This window comes from Nannospalax galili, unplaced genomic scaffold, assembly GCF_000622305.1.
Source record: "Nannospalax galili isolate Female #2095 unplaced genomic scaffold, S.galili_v1.0 scaffold579, whole genome shotgun sequence".
Lineage (NCBI taxonomy): Eukaryota > Metazoa > Chordata > Mammalia > Rodentia > Spalacidae > Nannospalax > Nannospalax galili.
Genome location: NW_008344599.1, coordinates 2067663 through 2079811, shown reverse-complemented (window position 1 = coordinate 2079811; position 12149 = coordinate 2067663). Strand labels below are relative to the sequence as shown.

Here is a 12149-nt window from a genome sequence, read left to right as displayed (position 1 = left end):
AACTTTATCATTAAGGAAGACAGCTTAAATACAGGCTAGATAGTGATTAATACCAATTGCCTTTATTTTTATTTGAGGTTCAAGTTGCATTTTTATGTATATTTTATTGAGTTTTTGTGCATTTTGTATAATAGATCTTAATCAAATTTAGATCCCCATCCACACCCCCTGTAGCACCCCCACTGAATTTCATGCATTCTGTGATATATATTAAATCCTTTGTACCCAGATGTCCCTCATTGAAAGTTCATCCATTGGAGTCTATATCAGCCTATCTAGAGTCACTCCCTTAAAGAAGATTTAGTCTCCCTGACCCCATAGTAATCAGTTCCTTAGCTGAGACTGGGACCTGCTGTCAATTTCCCTAGTTCTACGCTGGGTTTTTGTCTGATTGAGATAGCATGGGTATTTTTGTAACAACACTAAGCACTAGAAACTCCAGGGCTTGGGAACTAAATAAATTAGTGACTGCTCCAGGAAGTACTTAAACCAACAGTCACTTCATCACAGACTTTCCCCTGTCCCAGAACAGCATTCAGTTACCGGTGACAACAGACTCCTGCTCCGGTCGCCTCCTGCCACCTCCACTCTGAGAAAGCAATGTCGAAGTGAAGGCCGGCCGACTCACTTTTCCTTTTAAGATTTCTACCTTCATTCAAAGCAATGTAGGTTCTGAGTGACCCACTTGGAAGTTTGCCAGGTATGAAAATTTTAATGTTGAATCTTGTTCTTAGAAGATGTGTAACATAAAAAAAAAAAAAACCTCAGTATAAGTCAACTTCAAGTTTTCATGGTTACTAGAATGTTTACAGGAAGCAAACTGTTCAGTTGCACAAGCTAAGGAAATCGAAACATAGGAACATTTGGAGGACTAAAAACCTCAGCATAAGTCAACTTCAAGTTTTCATGGTTATTAGAATGTTTACAGGAAGCAAACTGTTCAGTTGCACAAGCTAAGGAAATCAAAACATAGGAACATTTGGAGGAGAGCTGACTGTTTCAGTACTTCTCTCCCCAAGGAGACAGCACAGAATATGCCACTCAGTGCTGTTCAGAAGATAAACTGAATCTCAGTGTCACTGTTTCTATATGTTTATAAATATTTCATTATCTTAGCATTTCAGGAGATCAAAATTTTCCTGTCCAGTTTCCAAGTAACTTATTAATCTTCCTACACAAAAAAGAGAAAAGAAAGAAGGAAAGATCCTTAATAAACTGTTATGTTCTTCTCCTCCATCCCCAATCTCATAGATAAGCTTCATTTTTCTCCTCACTGTGGTCAGGGCTTTGCTTTTAAAGCCTAGCTGAACTAAATTAAATTTGTTTCTCGTTGTGCTTAGCTTTTCCCTGAAGTTTTCTTAACTTGCTGCTTTCTCACAATGATTTCCAATACCATATGTGTTCCTGCATTTTGTTTTTTTAAATTACCGGCACTCTGAGTATCAGAGAATATTTTTGAGACTTTCCTATGTAAACGTCATTTTATCAAGGTTAAAATACTGGTCTAATTTTTTTTAATTCAGGGTAAGTTGAAAGTACCCATTTGCATCATTGGGAAAAAATATATTTTGATATCCAGAACTTTCTGGCTACAAAAGGGTGTTAATGCATGTTACCTAGATAGTATATTACTTCAAATCCCATTGAGATTGGGATCGCCACTCCAAATCAAAGTGATATTTCAACAAAACCATGAATGTTCACATGTAAGTGGGATGCATAAAAATATACATAGTCTCCTGTCATGTCATGTCTGGTTATATTTCAGGAAAAAGTTGTGATGTCACGTGTCAAATCAAATTAAACTTTTATAGTTTCAGGGCATTTAGGCATCTTTGATTTAGGGCATTTTGGACCAATATTATATTATAAAAGTATCATTCCACTGTTTTGCTGAAGGCAGACTTTTTGTGTCAGTTTTAATGTGTTCCTTGAATCTTTGCAGAGGATCCAGTCTTCAAGTTACAGAGCACTAAAACATGAAGGTTTCAGAGTACTTAAATAAAATTTAACAAAAGCTGTCACTTGACTTGCTAGTCAAGGTTTACAGAATACTCATTTTCCAGACTACTCTTCATCTTCACTGTCATGTGTCTTTGTGTGGTTTTTTTCCTTTTACCCTATGAATATCTTCAGCTAGGGATTTTCTTTTTGTTTTCAAAAAAGGAAGCAAGTAACAACCACAGAAAATGTAACATTCCGATTAAACAAAGATACAGACACATAATAACTAAAATGACTTACAAATTTAAGCTGATTTGGAATTCATCCCTACTCTGAGATTTTAAAATATTAGTATACAAAGTACTAATTAGATCCAAACTCATGAGACTTAGTACTTTCCTGAATTTTAGAAGTTTTCACAAGAAAAAACCTCAGGGATTTTTCTTCTTATGGGAGACAGACAGAAAGAAGCATGAGGATCATAATGAAAAACAAGTTTACTACACCAAGAAGCAGGACAAGGGACAGAGTGTGGCACACTCTGTAGCATGTGATGTCAGGGATATAAAAGAAAATAAGCAAAAGACGCAGATTATCCAAGGTCTTCCAAGATTTTTAAGGAGTGAGGAAATGTTTTAATAAATTTGGGAACAATTAAAGGATTCCAACAGAAATTAATCATAGCTTGAAAGATTGAAAACAATCTCTATAAGCAAATAAGACCAACTAACAAAATCAAGCCTAAAAGCAGAAAAAACTCAGCTATTGACATAATTCTAAATAATAAATGCTATGATCCTACACTGAAAAGTATATAATGTTCAACAATGTAACAGCAATAGGAGCACAGGAGACCAAGAGAGGAAGGTCTAACACCAGGGGAGACTGGATGCTAAAAAGACAGGAAGTTTAGTAAGAGCCAAGTAGACACAAGTCAGTGCCTCAGCATGACCACAGTGCTAAATCTGACTATTATTCATGTATGAGGTGGGTGCAACCTGTTTATAGGCCAGATACTACAGTCACAATGAGTGTGAGAAGAGGCAGGAACCACAGGCAGACATCCAGGAACAGGTTCCTCCAGCACTGCTCATGAATAAGAGGAGGACCCAAGGATTTTAAAACTAACAGCCCATAGTCTAACCACTGCAACAGTTGCCAGTTTCTCCACTTTCTTTCATCACAACCCCCACTGACCTAACCCAACTATTATCACTAATAGGGAAGAATTTCCTAGATGTTTTATTAATGGAGCATTTCTACATGCATTTTGTACAGTAACACATCTGGTAATGAAGTCTCTCTTTCAGATATACACACTTATGGACGACACCTTGATATGGGTCATTCACACCACAAAAACATCATCCATTTTTGAGATTGTATGTCTGTCTAATCTTGTACCCATTTTTGTCTCATAGGCTCAACCATAATTTGAGAGATGGTGAGTGAATACAAGAAAATTGTTCTAGAAGGATTAGAGTATTAGTGACTATGATTTTAGGATAATCGTCTTTACTAGGCAAGAAACTAAAACTAACTAAAAAATGGAAGAAATTATGACAGAATTAAGATTACTGACTCAATGGAATACAAGTTCCCAAATGATGCTGGAGTGGACAAACACAGATATGCCAACACTTGGAGGCTTGGCAGAGAGTCTTAAAGAAAAGAAGGTAAAAGGTAACATAGAAGCAGGCTTGACCTCCACCCAGCCTACACCTTCCCAACCTTGGCTAGCATCCAGAGGTGATCACATTAGACACATCCATTTCCCAGTGTGTGCCTCAATAGCTATAGAAACGTAGTAATTCAACTTAGAAAACTTCTTTCTTATAAAGAATTCTAATCTATTTGGGGTGGATGTCTTTGGGAGTTTGAGGTAAAGGAAAAAAAATAAAAGAAGTTGTTGAGAAAGAAGAAAGCTTTCACTACTCTAGAAAGATGAGAAAATGATAAAGAAAAATTATGAACAATTTTCATTTTAAAATATTTAAATAGATTTTTAGTAAAATTAATATTCAGGATACTAATATTCAATTAATATTCAGGATAATCTATCATTAATACCTATTCCAGCAGGAAAAGCAGTCAGTATTTAAGGAAATCCTGCCTGTCACATATAGGAAGAAGTTCCTTTTCATAAAGTCACTAGGTATGAGAATGATATGAAGAAGTTGGACTTAGTGACTCAGATCTGTGATCCTAGCACTCAAGGTGCTGGGGCATTGTAAACTAGACAAGTTTAAGATGAGCCTGGTCTACATAGCACGACTGTCCCTAAAAAATTGCAACAAGTTAAAGTAAATATCAGCACTTTGACCCATTGTAAATAAGATTATAATTTTGATATATCTCTAATTTGGAGAGACCTATAGGAGATGACCTGTCAATTATTATCATCATGTAAACTTTAAATTGTTGTGTGTGTGTGTGTGTGTGTGTGTGTGTGTGTATGTGTGTGTGTACTACTCTTCAACTTATTTTTTGAAAATGAGCCTCTTACTGAAGGTGGATCATGCATTTTCAGCCAGATAGGCAAGTCAGCAGGCCCCAGAAATATATCTCTCAGTGTTATATTTATACATGGGTGCTTTTACATGTTCCACAGATATCTGAATCCCAGTCTCTACTCTTGCACAGCTAGCACTTTGCCCACTGAGACATCTCCCCAGCCCTAAACTTTAATTAAAAAAAAAAATCAGACTATAGAATTTGAGGATTAGGATGGGGCATGACTGAGGTGGGTAGAAGCCCTCGGGATGGGAAGGCTGTTTCCACTGCTTCTGGGGACAACTAAGAATCCTCTGAGGCAGTGCTTGTGCCTGCCTTGGTGGTGTTGGCTGACATGTGGCCAAGTGGAGCTTCTACAGCAGAGGAAGGCAAGCATAGGGAGACACAGGCAGGAGCTGAGAGGAAGCCAGACTAAGTGGACTTCAGCTTCTTGGAATAGAAGAGCTTAGCTGGGGTTATGTGTTTTCTTTTCTATATCAGTTAAAAGGAGACAAACAGAAAGAAGCAATATTGCAGTGAGAAGACACAGGCAGGATGAACCCAGTACTTCCCAGCCTACGTCCACCACAAATGAAGACCTGGAACCACAACCAACCGTGAATACACCTTCCTCACAGGTGGAATGAATAAGCTCCAGTGGAAAATCCACTAATTTCTCCCCTTATGACTTTTTTGGAAATCTAGTTCATGATCTATTCCAAGGACTTGGTGAAAATGAAGTTCCAAGTTAGCAAATTCATGCTCAATATTTTTTCCAAACTACTGTGTACTCTAACTTCTGTTATTAATTCCCTTGATGCAAATATAAAATCATTACTCATGACAGTGGTGGCATGCACCTTTAATCTCAACACTTCAGAGGCAGAGACAGGAAGATCTCTATAAGACTGAGGTCAGCCTGGTCTACAAAGCCAAGTTAGGCCAGCTGAGACTACAGGGAGACCCTTTCTCAAAGAACCAAAACAACAACAAACATTACTCTGATAAACAAGAAGGCTCAGTGGATAAAGGTGCCTGCTGTCAAGCCTAATGACCTGAGTTAGATTCCCAGAATCCGCATGGTGGAAGGAAAGAATCCACTCCCTCTAGTTGTCCTCTGACTTCCATAGACACACTGTAGCATGCCCTCTAACCCTAAATGAATAAATGAGCATTAATTTTAAAGCATTTTTAAGGCATTACTGAAATATCAGACAGGTTAATGGCATGGTTTTGTAAAGCCTGCTGAAGGACAGCAAAACCACACTTGAACTTTCTAAATCTAGAGCTGCCCTTCTGTCACCACAGGGATGGATGGAGGGTGACAGAGAATAAATGTTTCTTCTGTATGAGTCGATCCTATGCTCACCTCTGGCCATCTGTTCAGGTGACAGCATGCCCAAAGACATAAATATAATTAGAATGCAGTATTATGAAGTGGATTCTCTTGGTATTCAACATTTTTCTTTTGATATTAGCAACCATTACTAAAGTCTGGGGAATAAAACTCCACAGTGGAGCACCTGCGTGGCATAGACATGACCTTCAGTTCAGTCTCCTCACACAAGAGAAAAATAAACTACTAACAAGAGAAAAATTCAAACACTGTTCTTTGAGAAAAAGGGAAATAAAACCCCCAAACTAAAGATTGTACAGTTTCATCATATGATTAAATCATTCATTACCTTATCAAATGCATACATCAAAACAGCCTAAATTTTTTGCTTTCAACAAAGTGTGCTGTTATGATGTAATTTATAGTCACCACAGGCTATATATAACACTTTTATTTAGCCAGAGGTTTTATATAATCATTTTTAAAATTTTAACTAAACAGACTTCCCCAAAAACATTGCACATAATTCTTCATATGCCTTAGAGGCCTTCAGCCACATTCTCCATCATTTTCTAGATTCCCCTGGTGTCTCTAGCAACAGCCTCTAGAACCCTGCTGCCCTTTCAAGTGCCTCTAACACCTTCCCATGTTGACCAGGGTCTTCAAGTGACTCCAACAACAGTGTCCAGCGGTGTGCCTGCTGCTCATGTGCCTCCAGAACTGGGCTCTGCAGAATCCAGTCTCCTCAAGTGCCTCCAGCAGCACTGTCCAGCGGTGGCCGAGCATCTCACACACTCTCCGAATCAGCATCCAGCAGTCTCATGGCTCCTAGCATGGCTACAGCAACAGTATCCAGCAATCATTAGGCTCCTCCAGTGTTGCCAGCAACAGCACCCAGGGTATGAATTTGTTGTTCTCACAATAGAATGACAGGGATGAGCACAGCCTCAGAAGGCCTCCCCATTAACCTCCTAGGAAATACTATCTTTTATTTAAAGAAATCACTCATTTTTATTAAGTGTACATTTGAGGTCCCTCTAAAAATTCAAATTCTGTGTCCATGGTCTCCTTCTTTAAGAAAAGCTAGGACTCAGTGGGCACCTAATCCTCTTAGTCTTTAAAGAGTACGATTAGGCATGAGTTTATTTAATTTTATTATTTTTGTTCCGTTTTCACCTTTGTTTTTCCCTCAGTGTACCGCTACAGGGAGAGAGTAGGGTAAAAAAGAACGCAGAAATATAGAGTCAACCAAAATATGCCCCCAATTATTTTTCTTTCATATTTAATTGTACCGTTACTGTTAAAACATTTTGCAAAACTAGATACATACACAAAAACAATGAAATTTCAACTATTAGGAATCTCTCTACCAACTGCAATGTTTCAGCGTCCAGCACTTTTTTGTTTTACCATTTGTGGAAATATATTCAAAGCATCGTTTTTACACTAGACTGTATCACATTACACATTTTTTTCTATAGCCCAGGTTTATAAAATAGTTAACATGCAATGAACTGCCATTCATTAAACCAAAACTACATTTAAATTATTTTGCTATTTATTAAAGCAATTACACGGTTAGTTCATACATAGATAATCCTACACTAATTAGTTTTAGGGTGTTTCAAGTCTTTTCTATACCTGCAAGGAGAAAATACCTGTTCCTGAGGTTTTCTTTCATTTCTCAAAGGATGTCTGTTCCTTAAATCCTCTGCACTTTTTGTCAGGATGCTGTTTTCATATTGTAAGCTACTAATCAGGTTACATTGGGAATGCACTTCCTGGTGTTAGTAAGCACTGGAGCACCTTGATGAGAGCTGAGAGCTAACCCTATGGCATAGGGGTCATAAGTCTGTATGAGCCCTCAGATCACATTGAGTCAGCTGTCACCCTGTCCTAAGATCCAGGTCTCCTGTGATTCCCATCCTACTTCTCTTCCAGCTCTGCAGTTTTCTTTTAATTCAAAGTAGTCTCCAGAAACTCAGAAACCATAATAGACACTGTGGAGATGGATGCTCTGAGGAAAGTTCCTTCATGCCTCTTTCCCAGTTCTGGGGTTCTCCTTGACCACCGCTATCAGGCAAAGAGAAGAGACTCTACTGAGAATCCTTTCAGATTAGCCAAGTTCTTGGATTTCTTCCAGTGGTGGCCTTGCTATCTTTTTTGCAAGACAGTAAGAGCTTTATGGAAAAGATTTTGTGATTTTTGTCTTACAGCGTCCCTTGTTCTGTTTAGTTTTTATCAACTGGACACAAACTAGAGACACCTTTGAAATGGAACCTCAGTTAGGGAACTAAGTCCATCAGATTGGTTTGTGGGCCTGTCTGTGGGACATTTCCTGGATTGCTGGTTGATATAGGCAAGCCCAACCCACTGTAGGCAGTGTGTGATACCTGGGCAGGTAGACCTTGGCAGTCTAAGAAAATTAACTGAACAAGCCAGGGGGCAAGCCAGTAAGCAGTGTTCCTACATGGTCTCTACTTCATTTCCAGCTTCCAGGTTCCTGTCTTAAGTTCCTGCCTCTGTGTTGGACTGTGACCTGGGAGTTGTAGACTGAAATAAAGCCTTTCTTCCCCAAGTTGGGTTTAGTCAATTCTTTATCACAGTAACAGAGAAAAGCTAACTGGAACACCCCTATTTGCCTCATAATGTAGTTCACAGGTAGACGACTTGTCTAGATTGTGTAAGACCTCAGGTTCATTCCCCTAAACACAAAAATTATAAATACAATCTCTTCAGCTACTACATATGATTAGTACCAACTGAAATTACTATATAAATCTCCATGTGCTATAACATATCAGCCATTGTTTATATTTTCTCTACCCAGTGAAGGTGTTATTATCATATGTCCTAACTGTGCTTTTCTTTCCTGTGTGCATTCTATGTAGAGAACAAGAATGAGGAATGAACCCATAGAAGCTTCTGAGGAAGATGGCTATCCCCAAGGTCCCAAAGAAGTAATGGTATTAAAAGCAACAGAACCATTTACATATGGCATGAGAGGAGAGGAAAAAATGTTTCATGCCACAGTGGCTACTGAAACTGAATTCTTCAGAGTGAAGGTGTTATTATAGTCCTGAGGGAGAAGTTCATCCCAAACAAAGTCATTGCCATCTCAGATTATTTTGCCCAAAATAGGTTTCTAGAGATACACAGTGCCTCCTGTGTGTCTGATGTAAATGGCAACTGTGTGATGTATATCCCAGCAGCACTGAGGCAAAAGACCAATGTAACCCCTAAAATTGTTCATCTTTGCTCACACAGAAGAGAAATATTTGTGAATGTAGTCTTTATGGTACATAAGGTAAGTCATTGTAGTATTTTGAAAAACTCCATTTGCAATTTAAGATTTTTAAGTCATAACATGGCATTTGTAATCTGGTCACCCTACTGAATACAGAAAGTCAATGTCTCCCTGATCAGGGAGATGGGAGAGGAGTTTCCCATGTTATAGGATGGCATAGCCTCTAAACATTCTTGTGTTTTCAAGATATCAGCAGGAAAATTCTTTAGAAAGAAAATCATGGACTCTAGAAGGGAACCTACTACTGCTATTTCCCTAAACCAATACAATTTCTAACTGTATTCTAACACACTTATCCTTAAACCCACAGATAAGTGCAGCTCTCACCCCTTATCAAAGAAATTTCTTTTTGCAAGATGTGGAGACAGTTACAGAGAGTCACAACTGGTCAAAATGCAGATAGTAAGTGAGTGTATTTTGCCCAGTACCAATTGATACATCTAAAATGCAATGCCTACACCAAAGACTCAGGGAATATCATGGAAGAGGTGGTGGAAAGACTGAATGAGCCAGAGGACCAGTATGTCTGCTGTTAGTGTCTTCCAGAATGACAGAGAGGTTGCACCCACGAAATCTCAACATGGAAAGACTGAAAGAGCCAGAGGACCAGTATGCCTGCTGTTAGTGTCTTTCAGAATGATAGAGAGATTGCACACATGAAATCTCAATATTATGGTTTCCTAAATAAGACCTACACAGTGAAAATGCCAGCTAACATGCCAACATGGATGGGGAAAATCTCATAAGGTCTCACTTCTAGATGAAAGAGTACAGGCAATTGATGGCTTCTGAAAGGAAACCTAAGAAGGGAATCAGAATTTTTTCCTACTCAGGACCTTTAAGAAATCCCAATTAACTCTTGAAATATGATAGTAGTAAAGATTAAGAAAAGTAGCAATTTTTTCTAGAAAACTCCAGAAGTTTCTAGAAAAATCCAGAAGAAAATTTTGTGAGAGTCTTCCAAAGTGTGGATTTATGAACCTGAACATCTCAAGCTGTTTTATACCTTTAGTTATAACCTAACATTTGTATTTCCCTTGTCAGAGACAAATTTCTGTTAACACCCTTTATTTCTCATAGATGTGGAAAATTCTGGCACACTTTCAGAAGATCAAAGTTAATTTCTTTTGCAGAAAAATGTGAGGAATGAATGCACTTACTATGGAATACAAGATGATACAGGGATGATGGAAGTGGTGGTATGTGGACGACTGACCAACATTGACTGTGAACCAGGCGACAGCCTTAGACTCATCTGCTTTGAATTGGCGTCAAGTGCAGACAGGCGGCAGCTGAGGTCTGTGAGGCATAGTTACATGCAGGTGTGTGCACAAAGGGAGCATCATTCTTCATGATTTCATATTCTTATCAGTCTTCATGGAAAATTCAGGAGGTGGAAGGAAAATTAAGCTTCATACATTAATATATGTAAACTTTTTCTTTCTATAATGTTTTTAAAAATAATGCTATTATTAGCCATATTAAAGATAGGTAACCAAGAAAGACTTTCAAAAGCCATTATATACTGATAAATAATAAAAATGACAAAATTTAATGGAGGGGTTGTTTAATAGAAAATTGGATTGATTAAGAGATTAGTGTCTAATTCTGGCTCTATGATTTTTCAAAGTGATGAAAGACGTGAAGAATCTCAGGGTCCTCACCTATAACATAGAAATATTGTTTATCCCAGAGGATCATGAAAAGAACTCATAACATACATAAGTTCATAAGGATGCCCTGAGCAAATTACACCACAGAGGTACCATAATCCAGGCTGTTATCTCACTGACAGACACTCGTGTTGTTGTACTTGAACAACAACAACAAAACAAAAACAAACAAGGAAAAGCCACCTGCTAATATTACAGTGCCTAGTCAGTCAGACAGAAATGCTCTTAAATGTCTCCAGCTCTCACCATGAGTCAACATTCTAAACCTTTCCTCCTCACAGCAGCTCTACTAGACATGCCCCTGTACACTTTCCCACCCTTCTGCTCAGTGCAAACATTCCAGGGAATGTTCCAGTTATTCCTTCCCATAACTGCCACAGTTCTTTCCTTTCCCTGTGGCTCTGCAGCACCCCCCATTCCTCAGCCTGTGTTCAAGCTGGGTGGGAATGCATAGTTAATTTCATAGTCCCAATCAAGGGAGGAAAGCTGACTCCAAGGTTAGAAATTCATTAAAGGAGATAGATAAAAGTTAGAACAGAGGTGCATGTGACGTGTGGCCATTAGTCAATGTGAGTAAGGAGAGAAGTATATATTACAACATGCACCATCACAAATGATCTGACTCCACAATCTTCTTCCTCCAGGTCATCAAAAGAGAACATGAAAGACAACCACTCAACCCTGAGCTAGTTTTCAGGATAACACTATAGTCCTCCTCCTGAAAACCTGGATGCCACTGATAATGATACTTGTGGAGATAAGATTCAAGTCCACAGTGCATTTAAAGGCCAGTTATTTGTTCTAGGAAATGATGGCTCTTACCTTACTCATTCTACATTTTAGTATTTTCTTTTAAACTTTTATTTATTATTTTTTAATTTTATGTGTATGAGTATATTGCCTGCTGAAGAGCCCCTGTGGCCTGCAAAGCTTGTGGAGGTCAGAACAAGGCACCAGATTCCCCTGGAACTGGAGTTACAGACGGTTGTCAGCTGCCATGTAAATGTTAGGAATTGAACCCGGGTTCCCTGCAAGAGCAGCCGGTGCTCTTAACTGCTGCTCTACAGCCCCAGTAATTACATATTTTGTATCTATCATTTAAAAAAGCTGAAGAGCCCCTGTGGCCTGCAAAGCTTGTGGAGGTCAGAACAAGGCACCAGATTCCCCTGGAACTGGAGTTACAGACGGTTGTCAGCTGCCATGTAAATGTTAGGAATTGAACCCGGGCTCCCTGCAAGAGCAGCCAGTGCTCTTAACTGCTGCTCTACAGTCCCAGTAATTACATATTTTGTATCTATCATTTAAAAATCAGTGCCTTCAGAGGTCAGAAGAGGGCGTCAGAGCCCCTAGAACTGGAGTTGTGGATGGTTAATAGCTGCCATGTGGGTGCTGGGAA

At 38.8% G+C, this 12149-nt stretch overlaps 1 protein-coding gene across 1 annotated transcript; it reads left to right on the top strand.

The window, feature by feature from the left end:
• The first annotated feature begins 535 nt into the window (after positions 1-535).
• Positions 536-11843, top strand: LOC103740276 (interferon-activable protein 203-like). The gene is given in 6 exon segments (XM_029567227.1): positions 536-700; positions 6431-6672; positions 8665-8842; positions 8845-9080; positions 10214-10402; positions 11398-11843. Coding segments are annotated over 4 exon segments (660 nt in total). The 5' UTR covers positions 536-700; positions 6431-6672; positions 8665-8673; the 3' UTR covers positions 11464-11843.
• The last annotated feature ends 306 nt before the right edge of the window (positions 11844-12149 follow it).